This window comes from Elgaria multicarinata, chromosome 6 (assembly GCF_023053635.1).
Source record: "Elgaria multicarinata webbii isolate HBS135686 ecotype San Diego chromosome 6, rElgMul1.1.pri, whole genome shotgun sequence".
In the NCBI taxonomy this organism is placed as follows: domain Eukaryota; kingdom Metazoa; phylum Chordata; class Lepidosauria; order Squamata; family Anguidae; genus Elgaria; species Elgaria multicarinata.
This window is the reverse complement of record NC_086176.1, coordinates 43353161-43376456: the sequence shown is the minus strand read 5'-3', so window position 1 is coordinate 43376456 and position 23296 is coordinate 43353161. Positions and strand designations below refer to the sequence as shown.

Genomic DNA, 23296 nt, shown 5'->3' with positions numbered 1-23296 from the left:
TCCTTTAAGATTGCCATTAGATTTGGGGGCAGCGAGGGAGATGTACAATTGTAGGAATATGGTTAGACGACTGCACACACACACACACACACACAAAACAAGAGACGCCTGGTCTGGTGCACTTATAAAGATAAATAGAGATGAAAGGGGATATAAGCACCAAACCTCTAAACAAGAGAACCCAGTAAGCATATCTATACAGAGACTTGTCATTAATGGTTAGTTTTCAGGCAAAAAAAAAAAAAAAAGACTTCAGAAAAAGAGAACATTGCATTTTTTCAGAGGTGAAGAACATAATCAGCGAAATATGCAAGGGGAGAATGAGGAAGACAATCAAGTGGAACTGAGGTAGGTGGATGACCGATCTTCCATATTCCATTTGAGGACAAGCCTTACACTATCTTCCCTGAAGCATTCTGGGCAGAAAGGACTTCCTCTGTGCCACACAAGTTTAACCAACACCGATCATAGGCCGTTTCTACACCAGCCCAAAAATGTGGACTGGTCACGACCAAGTCCCTGTGCAGCCAAATGATGCACAGGGACTTCCGGTGGCAGTGGGGGATGAGCACAGGTTTTCCCAGGGATAAATAATCCCTGGGAAAATCCCATTCTTCCTGCGGTTTTAGGATTTAACTTGGCCTTTTGGGCTGAAAAACGTTTGGTCCCTACTCTACCAAGCAGTTAATTTGTATTCTGTTGCCCCAAAATAAAGTCAGAACAAAGCAGCAAAGAAAAGCAGGAAGCTTGCTCCCCAGTAAACTAGCTCCATCTGGAAGCTTTCGAGGCCTACTCTTTAATGGACTGAAGTGTCCTGATAAGAAGTACAGATGGCCAAATCCCCTTTTGGAATTGGACCAACCCTTTAAGATAAGAACAAAAGATCCATGCTGGACCAAAGACCTATCTGGAGGGGACCTACACTAATGAAAAATTACATTAAAGAAGGGTTACGATACCTCATTGGGACACATGATGCTCGTTATGTAACGTATCATCATTTCCTCATTCTTAGTATCGTTAGATCTTTTCTTTTTTGTCATTGTAACAACGTTGCATGAGGTCGTATGTGCCCCCTTCCTTCGTTATCGCTACATTTCTTTGTAATTTCAAACCAACTTGTTCATCTAATCCGTGACAGGGGGGCGTGTTTATTTGATTTCAGCACCTAAAACAGCTTGACTTCCTGTGTTTGTCCTCATGTCCATTCGGCTCGGTGGACATTAGGCTGTTCCGTTCTGTATTATCTCCATTCAAAAGTTCTTGTTGCAAAGTAAGTTGATTTTGAAGTGACTTAAAGCCTAAAGATCCCACCAATACAAATTGAATTCCAACTCATGCACAGATAGAATACAAAATGGGTGGGAGGGAGAATGAAGGAGAACAGGAAGTGGGCGGAGCAATGTAACGTCCGAAGAAATGTAACTCCAAGCTACAGCGAGACAAGAAACAGTGTGTCCCTGTCTAATGAATTTATACCGTCAAAGCAAAAGGTAAGTAACGTTTTAATCCCTTAGTGTGCCCCGTTACATTTTAAACTGCAAGGAAATATAATGTTAAAATGGGTAATATACAACTGATAAGCAATAGTGTATATTCGCCTCTAGACCAGAATTCTGTTCCCACAGTGGCAGACCAGAAGCTTATGGGGAGAACACAAGCAAGATATGAATGCAATAGATCCTCCTGCTCATGTACCCCAGCAACTGGTATTCAGAGTCCTACTGCCTCCAGTCCTGCAGGTAATAACAGCGAGCAAATTCAACTTGTAACAGCCAATCAGGGGTGATATACGTAACTAAGGCCTCCACTCCTAATGCAAAAGAGACATTTTAACTACACTGGACTAGATGGCGTAGGGCAACAACTAAAACTTTGAAGGCATTTTTTGCTGGTCTTTAAAGTCATTATCAAAGTTATCTGTTTCACTGTCACAAGAGAGAAATTCCGTTAGCGGAACTGATGAGTTGCTGTGGCCCCTTCAGAAACTGCTCGGAGTGGCTGTGTGTGCAAATGAGTTTTGTCACTGCCAATTAGATCTATTTGAGATTAACCTTTAAGTGCTATACAGGGTAATAAAGCTTAGGCGGATTGTAGAGTGGCAGAGTCAGCACCACGCTACCCAGTCGCTAGGCAGATTGCTCTCATTGGTCCAAGTCCTTTTGGCTGCGCAACATATATATGTCAGGGCCAGTTGGCGTACTTGGCGACTTACAACTCTGAGCTCTTTATGTGTAAATGCAACTCTGGCCAATCAGTTTGCAGCAGAGATCTCTCCCCCTCAGCATTGGCACTTGGGCAAGTTCAAAATGGATCTACCAAGGCAAGGAAGGGAATTTGCACTGCTGCAGCCAACTACAAGACTGTGATTTAGAAGTAACAATATAAAGCCAGCATGTAATTTACAAACTTCTAATAATTGACACACGCGGAGTTAGTATCCTTTGGACTCAAGAGGAATTGACTCGCTCCAATTGAAAGCAGCAGGATTATACTCAAGCACTGTGAAACATTGGGCGGCATCCAACAGGACACTTCTGCCCCTACAGATTCTTTTCTGCTCCACTGATTGAACTGAACAAATGAAGGCGCCCTCCAATTATGTTGTACAAACGGGACCCACCACCTATGCAAGAGAGATTTAGCATTTCCATGGGGAAGCCCCCAAATGAGTGGAAACACTCCTTTCTGGAAGGAAGCAGGTCGGCTGATCTCCCTTCTGTAAGCTCTGCTGACCTGCCTCATTCCAGAAACAAGCATTTCTGCTCATTTTGGGTTGCCCAGGAAGTGCTAAATCACCATTGATCAACACAATCAGTGTGGCGGAAGAGAATTGGCTGTGACAGAAGCTCCTCTTAGATTTTGCCCCCTGAATTAAGCAGCATGCCGTAAGGTAACACTTCCAAAGTGGTAGAGCTTCACACATCTGGCCTGTCTGCATTATTCCTTTTTGGAGTTTGCATGTCCAAACCTATCTGCTGAATTGCACGAAAAGACTCACATTTTCACCAAAGTATTATTAAGGCTAGTTATTCCACCAAACTGTTTTAGAAATTCAGCACCTGTATTCTGCACTCTTAAGAGAAGGTATTTCCATGGCAACAGCATATAAATGCATATAAATATTCTTCTATGCAGAACAAAATCATTATTTTATTTCTTGCCAAAGGAGGGAAGTCAGATGTAAAGTGTGGAACGCTTTAACAAGAGACAGAGAGACCCAGTTCAGGCAGAACGCTCCCCGATTGCTGAACAGTCACCACAAGCTCATCTGCTCCTCTTCTCAGCTTCACATTTGATAGCTGTCCTCCCTTCCCTTGTTGGCAATAACCTACCATTCACAGTGGCATCAGAGCCAATGGCAGCCATTGTTGCTGTTAACCAGCTTGTTCTTGAACCCGAGAGTGAAGTTGGGACCTAACCCACGTTTCAGCTTCTGGACTGAGAGCAAACTATGGTATGCTGTAGTTAAATGATAATGAGTAAAGCCAAGGGGAAGCTTGCACAGGTGGCACAGAGGTGCTTGCAAGCCAGGGGAGGGTTGGACAACGGGCTGGCAATCATGAAGTGTAAGGCCTCAACCAAGCTGATACGCCCCATGCAAACGGGCTTACCTAAATCCACCTAGGCTTGGAAGTGACTTCACCCTTTCCCTTTGTATTGCTAGATCAACAGTTTTAATGTAGCAATTAAATTAGCATCCTAATTTATCCCAAAGGTTGGATGACCTCTTGGTCAAGTGATGCCTTATTTTATCTGAAAACTACAGGAGGACATGAATCCAGGCTTTGGCTTCCGCAAGTGGAAAATCCACCAGGGGTCTTGATTTGATCATGACAAACTTCCCTCTGAGGTCCTGGACTCGGCAGAGCCAAATGTTCTCCAATTTCAACGCAACTAGAATGTCAAATATACCACAGAGTCAGCAACAGCTATATGGGAATCTGTGCTGTCCTCTCAAGAGATGTGAATTTTAATAGCATCTATATAATTATTTCCAGCATTAAAAAACACGATGATAATCCATAGCCCTTATGAAAGTAAGAGGACTATGCAAAAACCAGATTGAGTAGCCCACATTAACCCATGACTTGATGCAATTCCACTTCACAATTCCACATGCTTATCTTCAGGCTGCACACATCAATGGCTGGACCAGAGCCACTGACAGCACTGGCTGATGGTAGATCAATTCACTTGCTGCTTGTGTTTATTATGAAGCATATGTGTGTTGCGCTCATTGGTGTTATACATATCAGTTCCTCCCCTCCCCCAACTCAGACACTGAGCTCACATCCATGCAATTCCAAAGGATTTTTTTTTTTGCCACCAGCCCAGGTTTGCACATAATAGCAAATCGAGGGTTTGCCAGGCACAACATGCCTCTGGTGCGCTCCTCATTTCCGCTTTCATTTTACAACCTACAATCACCCCAATCGAAGGTTGCTCTTGTGACATCCGAACCTGGGCACTCTGGGTTGTTTAGGAGTTAAACAACCTGGAGTTAACCCCCAAACAAATCATCAGTTAACTCTGGGTTGTTTAATTCAGATGTCATGAGAGCAACTGACAATCAGGGCAATCACAGGTTGCCGAAATGAAGTGGGGGTGAGGAGGGAGCCACGTGTTCCTGTTAGTGCCTGTACCGACCAGGTTAAAGTTTTCTGGTTGTGACAGAAATGCAGGCTTGCGAATGTTAGAAGAAAATCTGACAGTCAGTGAGCAAAGCCAAGCAGTGAAATGGCAGTGAAGCAAAGATGGGGAGAACCAGTCTAAATGGAGGAAGGGAGAGGGGAGCGCAGCAGTTGGGTCGACTGTGCTGCTGAAGATTAAAATGGTGAAATAGAATGCAGATCACTATGAGAAAGGGAATGTTTTTAAGCAAAAATATAAGTGTTTTCAATTGCAGTTTCATGAATAGCTCAACCTCCAGAGATAAATCAACCAATTCCAAAGAAGAAGAAAAGATATCCAGCATTCAGAAAAATTGGAAGTTTTTATTGGTAAATTAAAGTAATTATATGAGGGTTTAAAAAAAAAGTTACCCAGACCTGTCCAAAAATATTTCCTTTAAATATATTAAAAGGAGGGATTTGCTTACATTAGAAAAGTCCCTTTAATAACTTTAAATTATGATAATTTCTCCAACAATGCCTTTATTCCAACTGCATCACTTTTAGTCTTTTTTAGTTTTGGAATCAGACTTTTTAATCCATCTTTGACTTGAGTTGCCACTTCTTGGTCAGAGCTCTGAAGAAGGCTATAAAAGGGAAAGAAAAAAAGAGGGGAATCAAAATTAGATTTAAAATAAAATCAGAATAAAATGCTACAAGTGGCAATGAAGGGTAAACAACTGAGAGTAGATTTAGTTTGCCAAGGTACAATTTGGGGTCATCATCTATTAGCAAAGGCATGTATGTACAGGGCACATCTGGGCATGACAATTCAGTGAAAATGTTGTAGATCTCCCCATGAGATCTTTTCCCTCCCTTCAAATGCTCTTCTGCACACAGTATTATTATTATTATTATCATCATCATCATCTCGATACTGCCCCATAGGTGCAGTTCTCTGGGCAGTTTACATAAGATTAAAACAATTAAAAACAATATACAGAACTTAAATTAGGTTAGTTAAAATGTCTGAATCAAGTCTGTATTTAAATTAATTGCTTTCATTAGTTTCCAGATACCTGTAAACATGTTTTTATTCCAGCAGGCTGTGGAATGTTTACATGTTTTTAATATGGGCTGGGCTGTTGCTCCACATGTATGCATGTGGAATCCAATTAGGTCCTCTTGCTGACAGAACCGGTTCTCCCCTCACCTCAGAAACTGTTTGAGGTTTGGGAACCATGTGGAGCAGATTTTGGAGGGGCTTCAGGGGAGAATGTCCCATTGCACAAACTGAATTCTGCTCATGCAAGGTTGCTTTCCACACTGCATAACTGTATCTTCATAACTGAAGCTATTGTGATTTCATTGCAATGCAGTTTGATGGTCACTGCAGCTGAAACACAGCTCAACCTATACATTTTAATATTATTTATTAGAAGAAAGAAGCGGAAAGGCAATGAGTTTCACTTTAAGGGAAGCAGCCACCATCTGTTCCAAATACCAGTCATACTGCGAACTCCAGCAGCAACTGCCAGAATCTAAGGAGTCAAGCTGGCAGTGGCAGCATTTTTTAAAAAAAAGCTGGGATGATGACGTCATCTGCCATCCCTTGCAGCTCTTAAGTTTAGCTGCAATTCTCACAGTAGTTGGGGAGAGGGGGGTGAATTTCCCCAGCAGAAATATATTGTTCCTTGCTGTGTAATGTGAAGTATTTTGGGATGGCCTGGTCTTGAAGGGGCAACTAAGACCCATTAGGTATACTAAAGGTTCTCCTAGTAGGAGAAAACTCATACAACTCCCCCTCCGAAGCGACCTTGCTAGATGGGCTAAAAAGCCCATCTAGCACAATATGGAGGATGGGGATGACGACAACAAAGGTAACCTCCACTGCTCCTTCCACCCTGCATCTGATGATCAGACGTGTCCAAGTTTGGGGGCTTCCGATTATTAAGGACACAGTCGATAGGATTACGCTCTTAAAGCATTTTTAAAGAATGACTAAGAAAGTATTTGCTTGGCATTAAAAAGATACCAGGATAGAAGCCTGGCAATAATTCCATAAATGGGCCATCCGAAACTTTATTTCCGTGACTGCAAATACAGCAGGCTAGTCAATGGGGAGTAAAAAGAAGAAGAAAAACGGGTCTTGGAGAATGCAGCTTTATCTTTAGATTCAGTCAGGAAAATCTGGCTTTCAGGGTGGGGGGCATGTTTGCACTGACAAGCAGAATTAGTAAAAGAACTGAAAAAATCAGAGATGGAAACAGTATTCCAAACAAGTGTTCCAGGGAAACCACTGGAGACGAGTTTGTGGAAGTCTTTCCATGTTAAGGCGGGAGTGGGTGGCAAGTGCCTTATTTTTTAGAAACGCATTGCGCCCTGGTAGATTGTGCTGGGCTGGCAGATTCATTTGTAACTTGTAACTGCAATGTTATTTTTATCATAACCTTCTGATTAAACAGCCACATCCCCCGCCTTGCTTTTTTTTTTTAAAAAAAAAAAAGATACATAATAAGGATTATGTTGCCAAACCAAACAGAATGAGAGAAGAATTAATGTGGCTTGTGGAGTGATTAAAAATCTGTTTCTCAATGTGACCCAAAATACTTCTGCCTTATCCAAACACAGAGCACTACTAGTTTGCTCCATCATGTTACAATGTTATATATAATTTACATATAATTCAAATATTTGTGTGAGCTATACAAATGCAATTACTCATGCAAACTACAAGGATTAACTTCAGTTTCGCTTTATCTTTCAGATTATTTTGGAGTGTGAGAGAGGAAAAAAAGACAGATTAACAAAGGTTATTTAAAATAACAATAATAACAACAACCCCAAAACAAGTAGAAAAATTTAAATCTGCTAACATATGCCATATATCCAGCTCCAGCTATGGAATCTGCACTTATTTCCTTAGCTCAATCTCAGCAAAATGGTTTACAACCAAATGCTCACAATTTAGCATGAAACATGATTTAAGACACATTAAATGAATAAATATTAGAGGATAAGAAGCCCACAATCTACAGTCCGTTACAGGCTTGATTTTAGAACATCACCCTGCACCAGGGAGACTCAATCAGAACAACGAGAGGCTAAGTTTTTAAATCATTTTGATAAAAGTAATGGAAGAGCCAGAAATCTAACCGCTAACATTCCTCCTTAATCAGGAGCATATGTTGCAGCACTAATAAAAGCTGCAGGATCTTTCCCATCCCCATCCCCACAAACAGTAGAAATATCTTCTTTATTATGACAGCTATGGATTAGAGCCACGAGAAATCGGAGCAGCAGCAGGACATTCATTGACATGGGCCCCTTTGCTTTTCTACTGCGAGTAACATAAAGGTACTACTTATTACTCTCCCGATGCCCCCCCCCCGCCTGCGTCAACATCTGCAGAATAGCCTCGGCTTAAAGGTGGCAACTGGGAGACTCTTCTTCATTGTTCAAACACATATTCTGTGAGTGTCAAGTTATCCAACTCACAACTCTGCATTGTATATAAATCCTGCAGAGCATCTACTGAACGCATCTAATTGCCGATTAACATGGAAGGTATGAAGTTGCCACAGTCCACGACTCCACCTAGCCCCCAACTGCCTAAGCAGAGTGGCAGCGGCTCTCCGAGGCCTCAAGCCTCTCCCAGTTCTTCTGAGATCTTTCTCTTTTAAGTGCAGATGGCAGGGGATTGCAGCTGGGGCCTTCCGCGTGCAAAATATTATGAGCCCTTCCAGAATGCTGGTTCCTTTTTAGGGTTTCTGCCATTTCAGGGAAGGGCAACAGAAGTGTGCAAAGCTAGTGTAGATTCTGAGATGACAAAGAAGTCGGAGCTGAAACACGCAAGAATCACACACACTCTTTTCGTGCTCTGGTGTAGCCTCGATTTTCTTCCAGGAGAGCTGTGTGGGCAGTATCTGCTCTTGGACCCTAGACAGAGCACCTTCTCTGGATGCTGTTGCCACTGGCCAAAGTTGTTCTGAACTGTGACTTTTTCTGCGATTTATGTAGCACTTGCATAAAGTTGTGTTAGCCATATTAGTTTTTAGCGGGAACAGCCAGTAAAGTCACTACTTAGTCCATGGCAGTCTGCTATAAGTGAATTGGGTTGTAGCATCATTCAATTGAAAGCAAGGAATAGAGACTAGAGCCTGAGGGAAGGACATATATTATTTTGGTCTGGAAGCCTTTAGGATACAGTTGAACTCCAAAATACAGAGAAAATGGGGAAAATATCACATGTGAACAATACCCAGAGATTGCTCATCCACAGCATTAGTTACATAGAGAAAGGTGCAACTGAGAAGTGGTGACAGGGACAGCAAAGTTCTGAATTTCCACAAATCAAGCAACAGCAACCGGTCCATCCTCACTTTAAACCAGATTGTTCACATCTTTTTAGAGGAAAAAAGGAAACTTTGCTATAGCGGTTGAAACAGCTCTTCGCAAATCTTTATTCAACATCTGTGTGAGGGATTAGAGATTTTAAAAGGATTTAAGCACCCCTGTCATAGGCAAGGGATCTGTTCTAAAATGTCATGAAAAATCCCTATAGATCTATATTATAAAGCCATCAGTTGAGCATTAAAACTCCACAATGATAAACCTCATGAACGGATGTTTGATTTAAGCCCAACACTTTTGCAGTGACCCTGAGAGTCAAGGACATTATTTTACTCCATGTCAGAAGCACTAGAAATGAGGCGAATTAGAGATGGGGCAGCAGATAGTGAGGACTTGTAGAGGAAGGGCAATCCATTTCAGATAGAAAAATGTATAGCCCGAGTGAATAAAATCTATCAGTATAGAGTAGCTGCTTATTCTAGGGCTTTAATTTGACTGTCCCTCCAGCAAAAGCTTTATTTCCTCTCACCATCTCAGCTTGCCTTTACTGAACATATTCCTAGCCCTGAAGGGGTGTCTCTGCTTTGAACAGTATGGGTCAGTCTAACAGCAGCAGTCAAGTATTAAGGAACCTGCTTTAGTACAGGGCGCTGGGACTAAGTGACATTTAGATGCCTTCTATTCGTACATTTCAATGATTCTGAATAGCTTGACTTGATAGCTCAGTTTTAATCTAATGGTCTATGTTGCCATAGCGATGCCATCATCTACAGACAATCTGCTAAAATGTTCAAAGCAGAAATTAAAACTAAATAGGGAAACATCTATGGCAGTTTCAATGCAAAAAGGATTTTAGTTATCTAGAAAAACAGGTACTCACAACGAATGTAAGCTAGAATAAGCATTTTATTCCTATCCCCCAATTATAATTTAAACACTTTTATTATTGAGGAGATGGATGCAAATACTTCAGTTTAACTGGGTTGTCAAATAGACAATCATAGAAGAGTAAAGCTGTTATTTAAATCGATATTGTTTTTATGCTTTTGATGGTTTTAAATTTTTGTATATCTGATTTTAACGTTCATTGTTTTTAACTTCTGTAAACCGCCCAGAGAGCTTCGGCTATGGGGCGGTATATAAATGTAATAAAATAAATAAATAAAATCATTTGCAAGTTGCTTGCTCCAGGTGGGTGCCAATGACGGTAAGAGAACTGTGATTACATACATCATGAGAAGGCAGTTTTCTGGGTGGTGCCTCGCTGAAGTAGATTTAATTTTATCTATTTATTTATTACACTTATATACCGCTCCCATAGCCCGGGCTCTCTGGGCGGTTTACAGAAATTCTAAAATTGAGGTAAAAACAAGTATACAAAATTTAAAACTCTAAAACACAGAACATACACACATAAAGCATTAAAAACCGATTAAAAACTAAACATGTGGGTAATTAGGATGTGCCACCATATGCCTGGGCAAAGAGGAAAGTCTTAACCTGGCTCCGGAAAGATAGCAGCGTTGGTGCCAGGCGAGCCTCGTCAGGGAGATCATTCCACAGTCTGGGGGGCCAGAATTTCCAAATTATTAGACAACTAAGCCTCCAGACAAGTCATATATTCCTGTAGCACCAGATAATGCATTGAAACAGAGAGTGTCCAATTTGGGGAGATAGTAGGCAGACATTGAAAGTCTTTAAAAAGCAACCTTTGTACTGCTACTTCGTTCCAGATAAAAGTGTACAGCAGCCTTCCTCAACCCAGTGCCCTCCAGAAGTTTCAAACTACAATCCCCAGCATTCCTGTCCATGCTGGGTGGCACTGATGGGAGTTGAAGTCCAAAACATCTGTAGGGCACCAAGTTGAGGGAGTTGGCGTACCCCATCCTGTGTTAGTGGATTTCCTGGCATTTGTTTTTAAACAGGCCAGTTGAAAGCAAGGTGACAGATAAAACTAAGCAATACTAATACTAAGTATTACACGGTAATACTTAACAAAACTAAGCAACATGGTTACTCCCTGTTTGCAATCAAGAGGGTTTACAGGGCACTTACAAATAGCATAAACAAAGAAGGTATAGGAATGAACGACAATGAAGCTGTTTCATTGTTTAAAACCTAAATAGCATTCATTAGATGTTCAAAAATTTAGAAGTATAAGTGTTCTCCATACCGACACAGAATAATTGCACCACGATTCACATTTGCCCAGGTCTTCAGAAGGTCGACGCCCACATGCTCTACTAATATTCTTGCAAAACATCCTGTTATGGGTAGAGACCAGACCAGACATCACACAAATCTATTAAAATTCTTTACAAATTTCTAACCACTCATGATTTGAATATCCATGGCCAGTCTCAAAAAGATGGGACTATTCAATACATTTGTACATACATGACTGATTTACTAATTGTTAGCAATCCGAGGAACATAATCAAGCGGTAACAGCAGACATCTTTGAAGAGCTGACCCTATGCCCACGCCTAGTGCCACAACCTAAATTGCTTTTGAAAATCTTCATTTCAGAAGTGATTTGCAGTCCAGCATGGAGAGCCAGAGTTCAATGGACAAACAAACATCACTCAGGCACTCAAAACGAGTTGGGTGGTTCTTTGCATCTTGGCCACAGAGATATGCCCGCTTTGCTTATATCACACGTAAGTTTCGATCAGTTTAACCTGGGGGCTCATAAGGCAGATAAGGAACTGAAAAGTCATGAACCAGAATGAATGTGTTGTTGACTGTGGGGAGGGGGGTATCGGTGACGTATAGCGCCCAATCAAATGGAAAACTCACATACAAAGGTAAAATCAACTACACTTACACTGAAGCAGATACAGGCTATACTCTTTGTGCTGTTGTATTGGATTGTTTAGAGCAGTCTTCTCCACCCTTATGGGATGTTTTGAACTTCAACCCCCATCAGCCCCAGCCAACATGGCCAATGGTCAGGAATGCTGGGAGTTATAGTCCAACATCTTAGAGCACATCTGCCCTGAGTCTGCTCCCTTCAATACCCCAATATTTAATACCTAACACTTACGCACGCACGCACACACACACACACACACACCCCCATGTCTTAACTCATCTGGTCCTGCAAGTATGAAAAGACTACCCCTGAGACTGCCTTAGTAGAATATTGCAATAATGCAGCCTCCCTCCTAAGCAAACCTTTCTACCATTCCTACCAGCAACTTCCTTCCCTTTCTAGCTCCAAAGTATCTTGTACTTGTAGTACCAGAAAAGACAAACATGCAAAAACAAGAAAGAAAGATAAAAATTGGGGGGGGGGAGGAGAATCAGGGCCCAGCTGGCAATCCCCAGAGTAGCACATAAAATGTCTGATTACTGGAATTTACCCCAATATTTTGTTTCTTTAATCAAATGAAACTGCCTTCAAAGGTGTACGGCTTTTACTTTAGATGAAGTTACATTCACACAAACTCCCAGAGGTTTCAGGGGAGGGGGGAAATTGTGCATCGTGGATGCATTAAATTAAGACAGATTCATAATTAACAACTGGTGCAGACAAGTTCTTAAATTACCTGCACCCAACACTTAGAAACACCTAATTAGGTCTGTGATGCATGAGCTCCTCATATTTTACAGATCTACCAACGTACCTTCTCTGCCATTCTCTCTCATTTTCTCATCTTGCTCAATTAACCACTTCAGAACCAAATGACCTGCTGGGTGTTCTGCAATGTGAAGCTTTAAAAGAATAGAAGAGCGTCAAGACTGCACAGTGCTTGCTTCTCACTGTCTCAAAGCCTGAATCTTAAAACTCTTCAAGAACTAGATCAAGGCTAATGCACATTAGAAGAGCTCCATACAAACATATTTGCTTTATCCATTTAACTAAGTGGCATACAAAGTAATCAGTAATGAGCAAATAGCAGGCTATTCAGAACATTAAGACAAAGACCTGGTAATGGTTCAGACAAGCATAAGTATGCTTTTTAAAATTTTGTTCTTGCAAAATTTTTATGACTTTAGCTTCACAGAATGACCAAATTTCAAACTGAAGTATCCGCTGGAGTCAAGTATTTAAGAAATTTAGATCTGTAAGTGTGAAAAGCTCCTTCCTGTAGTTGGTTGAGGAATCAGGATAAACTAAGAGACCTCCTAATTCAGCCTTCACCAACCTGGTGTCCTCCTGATGTGTTGGACTGCAACTCCCATAATTCCCAGCCAGCATAGCCATTAGCCCCATTGGTCACGGTGGCTGGGAATTATGGGCATTGCAGTTGAACACCTATGGAGAGCACCATGTATGGGAAGGTTGTCCTAGTTTATCCCAATTCTACAGTGAAACTATAGCAGACCTCCAAGGAAAAAAAAGAAAATGACAACAATTAATATTCCTACCTGGCCATCTTCGCCCCCTGGAACCATCTCTCTTGCTGCAAGACCAGCAATGGCTTTCATAGCAGGCTGGACATCACCAATAGCAGTCCTGAGGATACCAGTCACTACAATGAATGCAGCTTTGTCCATCACCATTTCTTCAGTATGTAGGTTCAGGTACTTTAATAAGGGTGGAGAAACAGCTTCCAGCAGTTCAAGGTGGCGAACATCTACATCCTTTTTGCTGGTGGAAAAAACACACATAGATAGTAGTCCTTGGACTACAGAAAAATGATTGCATATGTGCTTGTTCTTGTAAAGGAGAGAGCTGATGGAGATGCATCAGAGAAAGTACCTGCAGAACTGTTCTTTCCACCAGTATCAATGATGGGAGACCTCCCACTCCTTTCAGAAATTGCTGGATCTAAGGATTCATCTTCAAGTTGAAGACAACTGTCAAGACAGCTTGCTGTCAAGACATATTTGTAGGAACACCCAATGAAAGTGCTTTCAAGGGGCAAACCAAGTTCTATTTGCACAGAGATGCTTTTTTAAGATGCATAGCCAGCCATCTGGCTGCAGCTTGTTGTGTCATGGCTTCTTTGAGAGGAACATGATATAGAGAAGGCAAGATGCAACCAGTTAAGCTACAAACTCAAGGAAAAATGCATTTCCTAATTACCTGTAAGCATTTCCATCACCCTGTTGTAGGATTTTGATGATCGCTGGTGAGAAATATGTCGTATCCCTTGGACTTAAAAGATACAATAGGACCTTCCTTCCATATTTGTTGTTTACAATGCTGGTTAAGGAATCACTCATTTCCTAAAAGTTGGGGGAAAGAAGAGGGGGAGGGGAAACTTGCTAGTAGCGTGACAATAGTTTATTTTCAATGAAAAATTCCATTTTCAATTCCTTGGTGACTGAGCTGAAATTTAGGCCCACAGTTTGAACTGTTGTTGCAATACATTTACCCTGAAGCAAATCTTACCTATGACTAAATAGGATGCTTTGCTGATTCATGGCAAGGTGTGCTCATTCCAAAGCATGGACAATAATGGACTTAACTCTATGTTTGAGAATGACGGCATGCAGATTCCTCGTTCTCCCCTTCCTATTTATGATTATTCCTCCCTTTCCATTTCAGTATATTTTTAAAAATTCAAAGATAAAAAGTATTAACACATGTTTACGAAAATCTGCAGATATTAGTATGAAAGTTTTAGACACCTATTATTTCTGTTTAGATACAGGAAATTCTGAGGATTCCAGCTTTGCTAATCACCACTTAGTTTGTTCTCAAGTTAGAAGAAAGGGGCTCATCATATGTGCAAAATCTAACTAGACACCTGTTTTTTTAACCTTCTCTATGGCATTACACAGTAATGTACTGATTCCCTAAGTCTCCATTTCCTCTTCTGTGAAACGAGAATTATTGGTATACCTTATCAGGATGTTGAGTTGAAACGAATGCCTCAAGATACAGGAAGTACTATTATAGTTAAGTTATTATTGGCAATAGCACCAGAGTGGGGAGAAAATTCTGAAATGAAGCTCCTCCTGTTACTTGACATTCAGGCAGATAACAGTTTATCTCCTCACCAACCAAGGATACTTTAAGGTGAAGGATTAAGTCACACATTCTTATTTTGCAGGTTGATGACTTATCTTTACACTTCTGGCAAAGCAAGACAATACCATAAACACAGTGACTTGTGACAACCTTGTAGCACGCTTCCTGCGAAGTAAATCCATTTCCCCCCAATAGTTTTCTGCAGCATCTGGCATGTGTTGCAGACAATTGCCAGAGCATGTCCCCTCACTCCAACTATGGGACAGCTAAAGCCACCAGTTCTGAGAGTAGCCGAAATAGGCAAAGTAAAAGATGAATCCTAGACCCTTCTGCAGATGATCAAGGTAGTTCACAACTAAAATGACAAAACCAGCAAAAATGTGGATACAACAGCAATACATCTAATCTGCAATATTTCAACTGAATTCTGTATCAAAGCAACTAGAAGCAATAAAAAAATTCCATACAGGTCTTCCATCAAATCAGTAATACATTAGTAAGTTTGCTTAATTCATTATCTAAGCATGAATGAGCATGGAGGGTTACCTTCCTCAGAGCCTAGCTACTTATGCCACAACCTTCCCATGAGAATTCTTCTGCCTCTTGAGCATTCCCACCAGCAGCTAGAGAAAGCTGAAGGCTCTCCACCCCAGTTGCCCCATCAACAAACAAAGAAGGCTTGAGGGTATAGAAATCCCACATAATAAAGGAGGAACCCCTGGCGGCCTGTTCTGCATGGTTCAGGTATACTATTTGACAGATATGAAACCAGTCACAAATGAAACCAGGAAAATATACGGCCAGAGCTTCAGGCAGTTAAAAGGGAGAGGGAGGGAGGGGGAGAGAGGGAGAGAGAGAGAGAGGGAGGGAGACAGAGAGAGAGAGAGAGAGAGAGAGAGAGAGAGAGAGAGAGAGAGAGAGAGAGAGAGATGGGATACTCCTTTACCATCCAAGAGAGATAATTTTCTACACATCCAGGAAACAAAACAGACGTGAGAAAAACTCTCCCCAAGCAATTGCTATTCCAAGCACCAAAGAACATGACTGTTGTAGCTGCAGGTGCCTTCGGTAATGGAGAGAGTGTTATCACTGACACAGGAGGTGGCAGAAATTAGGCGCATGGCATTAGGCGGCTGCCAAGGGATATTCTTCATTCTGTCATAGCAAGTCAGCGACAAGCCCTGTGGTCACTGCATGAGACACAGATGCCCTAGTGCTGCTTTTGTCTCTTTTTCCATATGTTCAGAAGTGCAGCTCAAGAATGGAACAGCCAAGGAAAGTGTATTCCAAGTCAGTCTGTTGTACAGCAACTATCCTTTCCACGAGATGTGTTAGAAACCATTCTTTACATTTCAGTCATAGCAGGGCACACGCTGGAAAGTTTCCAGCAGCACAATTATCTCAAATACCTGGCTGAGCATGACCCGGATCACCAAACTAACAAGTATGCAGACCTGTTCGTCTGCAAGATTTACAATGGGGCATACACAAATGCTTTGAACGAGGCATGTTCAATCCTGTTTAGCAAATCCTATACACCAGAGGCTCTTCTAGCCACAAGTTCTGCCTTATCCTTTCACCACAAATGCTCACAGTATCAGGTAGCAGTGTTGTGACTAACACTTGCAATTCCCAAAGTTGCCCTCACGAGTCCATGGGATGGAGAATAGAAAAGGTCATTATGCCTTGTCCCAGATTGAGGTGGGGAGCAGATATGTTTGCAATTGTACAACAAGATTTTACGTGTACATGCTGTAAGCAGAAGTCTCATCTCTTCTGCACAGTAGCCAATAAATGTAAAACCTCCAACAACAGCTGCTACCATGACAGAACTGTGCCTCTTGATGTTGCTGGAAAATTAGCTTAATCTAACACAAACACGTGACTTGTAGCAAAACTATATTTAGCCTAGAGCGAAGAGAAAAGTCAGTGACAACACTGATGCAATATTGTAAATAATATGTTTTTTTCTTTACTTTACTAAAGTAGCTCTTAAATTACACAGCCTTGCCATCTTCTATGAATGGTGCTGATCCACCTTTTCGACAGAAATTCTTTTTGGTACATTTCGCAATTGTGAGCTTTCATAAGAATTCAATGTACATGACAACTGGGTTCCACACATTGAAATTAAGGGACACAGTGGGTCCCCAGAGCATTCCTAAATTTTGGGGGAAGTGAACTGGCACATTATCCGCCACTTCCAAAGTACTACTTGCCTTATCACTTTCCCTGTTGCCATCTGCTCTAAAAAGACAGAGAGAGAGAGAGAGAGAGAGAGAAAGAGAGAGAGAGAGAGATGTTCCCTCCCAGCAAAAGTAGTGGGAGGGAAAATACCTAAGCTACCCTGAGGCTGCTGTAGGCAAGGGACTTGATTCTGGGGCCTCATAGGGGAATGGTGGGGCCTTGGATCTGGTGGATCCCAAGCCTCCTCTGTCTCTGCAACACCCTGTTTTGGGCCCAGCTGCCCGCAACAAAACTGCTGGTGGAGTTTTGCAGCCAGTGGTTCTGGGGGTTATTCATTTATTTATTACATTTACATACCACCCCATAGCCAAAGCTCTCTGGGCAGTTTACAATGTGGCCATTTTGTTTTCTGATGTTTAAAGGTTAAGTGCTATAGATACAGCTTGGCAAACATCAATAATGAATTAAGCATTCAAAAAGTCCTCAAAAGCATGTTAGAATCTCAAAATCACCACCAGTCGGTTAGGCTAGTTGTTCAAAACCTTTTAGTGGTAGCCATACATAATGGTATTCATAGCCATATATAAAGGTATTCAAAGTCAACAACAACAATAATAATAATAAAGGCCTCTATGGGACTGTGCAATATAATATAACTATCATTACAGATACCTCTGAATACATTAGTATGGCAAGAAGTATTTTAGGGCTTTTGTTGTTTACAATACAATTTTCACAGCAATTTGAAGATACACAATACTTTCCCTGGAACTTTTTGGCAAGATAGCTGCTAAGGCCCTGAGGGAGTAAAAAAACCCAAAAACACCTTACCCCATACTCCCCTTACGATAGTGTAGTATTTTGAGCATTTAAGATTGCAGCTTCAGGATATTATTACAACAGCCACTACAAACTATTTTGAGAATAAGTACATTTCCTACCAAAGTACCATTCTGCTATTTGTGAATATCTGCTTCTTGGGACTACTTGTTTCTTATATTAAGAAACAGCTGCCATATATTTCTTATGTTAGTTATATTGCACAACTACTGAAGTCTTTTAGGGACTGTCCAAAGTCACAGAAGATCGAATCATGACTCTCTCATAACCTTGTCTAGTTTGACCCTCAGTGTAATATTTAATATTGCTGCCCACCAATTTACCCGGAACAGATGTGAGGCTAACTAGCCTGTCATTTCATGTTCCCCCCACAGTAGAAAGCAAAGAGCCATCCATTTCACCATTCAATCAGGATTTTAAAAATTGCTCTTCAATTTTGGCCAGAATGCTGAAAGAGGATTATAGCTAAATGCATTTAAATGAGCAGACTGGTTTCATTAAAGACGTCAGTTAAACAATATCATATACTCAAGGTAAGTATACCAGAACAGCAAAACACAAAACAGTACCTGTGAGCTAGGCACAATTTTTTTTTCCAGGATCAACCCCCCGCCCCCTCCGGCCACTTTGACTAAGATAGTTCTATACTTCTGGGATGAGATATTAGTAACCCTACTGATAATCCTTCTTCATGCTGCCCTGCCATAATAGTAATATCAGCTATACATTATTTCCTACTAAGGCAGGAGTTTATGCAGGACTTTCAATGGGCCAGCTCGCCAATCACTGCCCAGCCACAGCTTATTGTGTCGTCCCAACCTGGGCAGCATGGCTTGCTGGAGAATTAAGTAACCTTCCAACAACCCATAGGCTATTTGAGGATTGTGTAACCCTCCAGCAAGCCATGCTGCCCAGGTTCGGACAACATGATAAGCTGCAGCCGTAAATCATGCCCAACACGTTTGATGAGTGCCAATAACTTTGGGGCTGGAGGGAGAAATGAGATTCTTAAGTCCTGTGGATATTCTTTTGCACATCAGCACTCGAACCCTTAAGTGTGCGCACGCTAATACATTATGCTGGACCTCAGTATTTTAAATAGTGCAGAATGAATTATCCACCTTTAATATCAAGATAAAAAGAAAAGCATCACCCTGCCAGACATCAACAAACATTTTAAATGTTTGCAGTATATTAAAAATAAAAATCAAAGCAGCAGGTAATTAACAACAGCATTCTAATTAACAACAAAATCAAAGATGTAGGAAAAGACAAAATGACTTTTAAAAGAAAAAAAAACACTAAACAGTTTGAACACCTGGCATAAAAAACACAACAAAGTTTCCAATATAATATATATTTTAAGTGAACTAGGCAAACTTGTGAATCTTAGGAAATTAGATTACTTACAGATATAATTAACTGTTTCACAAGCTTGGTGTCATCAATGCAGTCAAATGCTGCCAGCAAAACCAAGTGTGAGAATTCACCCTGAAATATGAACCAGAAAACTAAGAACAAAAACTAGCCACGCACACCAGTTCATTAGATAAAGATAATCAATGACGATTGTTCATCTTAACCAAGACAAGATTTATCAATACCTGATAAGTGATTTTATTAACATGCCATGATACTTAAATCAAATTTTATTCAACGCAAATAAAGGCTGCAATCTACGCAAATTTATTTAAAATTAAACTCTACTAAACTCTGTGAGACTGTGGCCCCGTTCAGACAACACACTAAACCATACTGCTTAACCACAAAATGGTTAACCATTTTGTGGTTAAGCAGCATGTTTAGCGTGTTGTCTGAACAGGGCCATATCTGAGTAAACACGTTTTGGATTGCAATGTGAGACTGTTGTGAAAAATACTATATTAATTTAAAAGCAGCTATGTTATCTCTACATTGGTTCTGAGTAAAACAGATCCACTTCAAATGAAGACTTGTTCTACGGAATGAAGTCTTATCTATTCAGTAGATGAGCTAGGAATCAAACCACAGAAGAACACAAAACTGTTTTAGGCAAGACGCTAGCTATGAATGCAAGCTTTCAACAGAACACATACCTCAACTGAGCAAAAGAGTGTATATACACATCCTGTCTCTGTTCTTCATCCTTTGCTATGGAACTCTCTACTACTTTTGTCTATGTTCAAACGATTTCTTGGAACTCATATTGAAAAACATGGTATAGTGGTGTTTATTACATATGCCTGTGGCCTTTATAAAGATTATTCTTACATTTAACTCCTGTAGGGGCCATAGTTCAGTGGTAGAGCACAGGCTTCGCATGCAGAAGGTCCCTGGTTCAAGTCTAACATTTCTAGGCAAGGCTAGGAAAGAATCCTGCCAGAGAACCTGGATAGCCACTGCCAGCCAACCTTCATACTGGTCTGACACCGTATCAGGGAGCTTCCTATACGAACGTCTTCTGAATTCATAGCACCACATAGATCAAAGGCTTTGCAACTTATTATAGAATCATAGACTAGCAGAGTTGGAAGGGGCCTATAAGGCCATCATGTCCAACCCCCTGCTGAATGCAGGAATCCACCTTAAAGCATCCCTGACAGACGGCATACCTGAAGGATATAATACCTCACAATAGATCGTTTTAAGCTGCAATTGTAAATTTACTAGGGAGTAAGTCCTACTTGAGCCCAGTGGGACTTATTTTTGAGTTAACATGCACAGGACAAGACTGGTGATGACCCAGACACTACTTTAAAAATACTTACAGTAGCTATTTTTTCTATGTACGTCTTCATGGTTTTTACAATGACTTTTCTATCCTAGAAACAAAGAAAAACAATGAAGGAATAGTGATGAGCCTGTAACTTTAGAAATGAATATATTGCTATATTACATAATCTCCAGAACGCATCATATTTATTAAATAAATGCAAAACATTTTGGGACAATGGCCCCTTGAGAGGTCCAATGACCCCTATAAGCTCCTCTTTTATATGGGGAACGGAAAGGCACCCTGCAGAGCTCCCACCCCAACCAGTCCTACTTTGCTGATCTCTCTATTAGGAGTTCATTGGGAAAGCACATACCCTATTTCTTCGATTCTAAGATGCACTTTCCCCCCATTTAAATATCTCTAAAAATGGGGTGTGTCTTAGAATCGCGGGTGTGTCTTAGGGGTTTTTTTCTGTTGGTGGTACTGAAATTAGTGTGCATTTTACAATCGAAGAAATACGGTAGCATAGGTATACCAGGTCTATCAAAACTTTCCCCAGAGTGAGCTTCAAAAGTTATTCTTTATCTAGAAACTTATTGCCAAATATCACTGTTGGATTTAGTATGCCTAACCTTCCTTTATTAAATCCCAAAGAGCAGTCTGACGGGCTGAATCTAAGCAGACTTGCAAGCTACTTTTAGGAAAGGGTGTCCAATAGGTCCCTGCTTTGTTCTACCTCTTTCAATTCATAAAAACTGCAGTCTAAAGAAAGGGGACCTTTAGAAGATCCCAACGTTGTCTCTTGACAGGGATGCACAACTCAAATCACACATTTCCCACAAAAATGTATTCTGAATTCCCCCAGGGGACTGGTAATGGATACGGGAGGGAGCTGCTCTCAGCCTTCAAGTCTAATGCTGTGCCGGCCTGCCATAAACCAAGAAACAGGGAATTGTATTACATAAAGCTCTCTTTCTTTTTCTCTCTCTTAGGAGCTCTGGAAAAGCCCGAACACAGATCCTGGCAGCACTACAGTTTTATGTAGAAGTTTCAGCGCTAAGCATTTACACAACGAAGGCAAATCACTCTCTCTCTCAAGTCTGGATTTACAGCATGCCTACAAAGCACCATGATAAAGACCACCATGTCATATTCATCATAAAACTTGTTTAAAATCCTTCGTATCTTTCAAATACTATTTAAAAAGGATATGCAATTCCATACTTCCTTGTACTACAATCAGACTTGCCAAAGTCAAGCATAGCTGAGTAGCTGGTAACTGCATTAGGGAAAAGGTTCCCGGGTGCTAGTTTTTAGAGAAGCCACACACATTTGTATTCAAGAACTCCCATTACTTAGAGTAAGACTTTGACACAGACAAGCTACTTTGCATACAATACCTTGGGGGTCCCATGCCACAAGCAATGCATTGCTACTCTGGCTCCATCATGCGTGTGCGCCAAGTAGATTACAGCTTCTCTAATTGCTTCAATCATTTCCTAGACATAAGGAGCAATAGTTTTAAGGAGATGGATTTAAGAAATGTAACAAAAACACACGACCTACAATAACAAGAACATTATTTTGATCAGATCTGTCATCTGCGCTGTCTTTTCTTACAACCAGGACTGGGGAAATATTTCAAACTCCTACGACACAGTTTTAACACACAGGCAACCTATAAGTATTAAAAATGGCAGTGGGTTCTGCTGTCATTACAATGACCGCTAGCTTCAGATGTTCAAGTATAACAGGTAAAGAATAAATGCAGGTAACCATCCCAATTCAACTGTAGTCATGCTTTAAGATTACATTATGCATGACTAGCTGTGCAAGAAATAGGATTAGGATGTGCATCCCACTGAAAAAATGTAGGAAAGGCTACATCCATACTCTGATGTGCATCAGAGCTACACTGCCAATTCCTTTTTCATTATGTATTTGTTTTAAATTTTCTTTCCCAATTCAATCATTCAAAACAGTTCTAATACTTCAATTTAACACATACCTAGTATCTCTATAGTTGCTAAATCACCTGGTTGAAACTTGATTCCAATATGTCATTCTTTCCTCCCATAGCAACTTATAACTTGTTATTTTATTCATTACCATGGCAGCCTAAATCTTATTTTTCCATTGTAACCAGGATGGTATGCATGCTGCTCGCCAATTCCTGACCCAGCCAGTGAGACCTCCTTAGCTGGATCAGAGTGGATGCATTTTTGGTTAAAATGACCAAATAGCAAGATGATACATGATACACAGCTCTTACAGTTTATTAATTTATTTGAAAACAGATACTCAAAACCTGCAACAACTAAAGTCAATGAACCAATACTTACAGATCTCTGTTTAGGGACTGCATGAGTAAAAAAATCCAAAAAAACTTTATGTACCAATGAATGCTTTATTACAGCTTCTCTGCAAGATAAGGAAAAAGTAAACAGACATTTGTTTGAACACTAATGTGAAATATAGCCATTCAACAGCACATAGCACATTGCATTTGCCAAAGATCTGGAGGTTGTCATTTGCAGTAGTATTCAAGATAACGCTTGCCAGAAATCCAAGTTTTCAACAGAACCTAGCCAAGGTATAAGTATCAAGAGTCTGCCTGCCTCGAGGGATAGAGATATTAAGGGGAGGCATTTTGAGGTGTTTTTTTTTAAGAACCTTTGGATC

The 23296-nt window shown here is 40.8% G+C and overlaps 1 protein-coding gene across 1 annotated transcript in view; it reads right to left on the bottom strand.

The window, feature by feature from the left end:
• Window positions 1-4977: 4977 nt before the first annotated feature.
• PUM3 (pumilio RNA binding family member 3) overlaps window positions 4978-23296 on the bottom strand; it is a 30582-nt gene continuing 12263 nt past the window's right edge. Inside the window, exons 10-18 of the mRNA XM_063129289.1 lie at window positions 22957-23035; window positions 22015-22113; window positions 20667-20720; window positions 19330-19410; window positions 14002-14144; window positions 13341-13563; window positions 12596-12683; window positions 11140-11230; window positions 4978-5260 (exon numbers count right to left, since the gene is read on the bottom strand). Of these exons, the coding sequence (XP_062985359.1) occupies window positions 5131-5260; window positions 11140-11230; window positions 12596-12683; window positions 13341-13563; window positions 14002-14144; window positions 19330-19410; window positions 20667-20720; window positions 22015-22113; window positions 22957-23035 (988 nt within the window). The 3' untranslated portion in view covers window positions 4978-5130. The remainder of the gene's footprint in view (window positions 5261-11139; window positions 11231-12595; window positions 12684-13340; window positions 13564-14001; window positions 14145-19329; window positions 19411-20666; window positions 20721-22014; window positions 22114-22956; window positions 23036-23296) is intronic.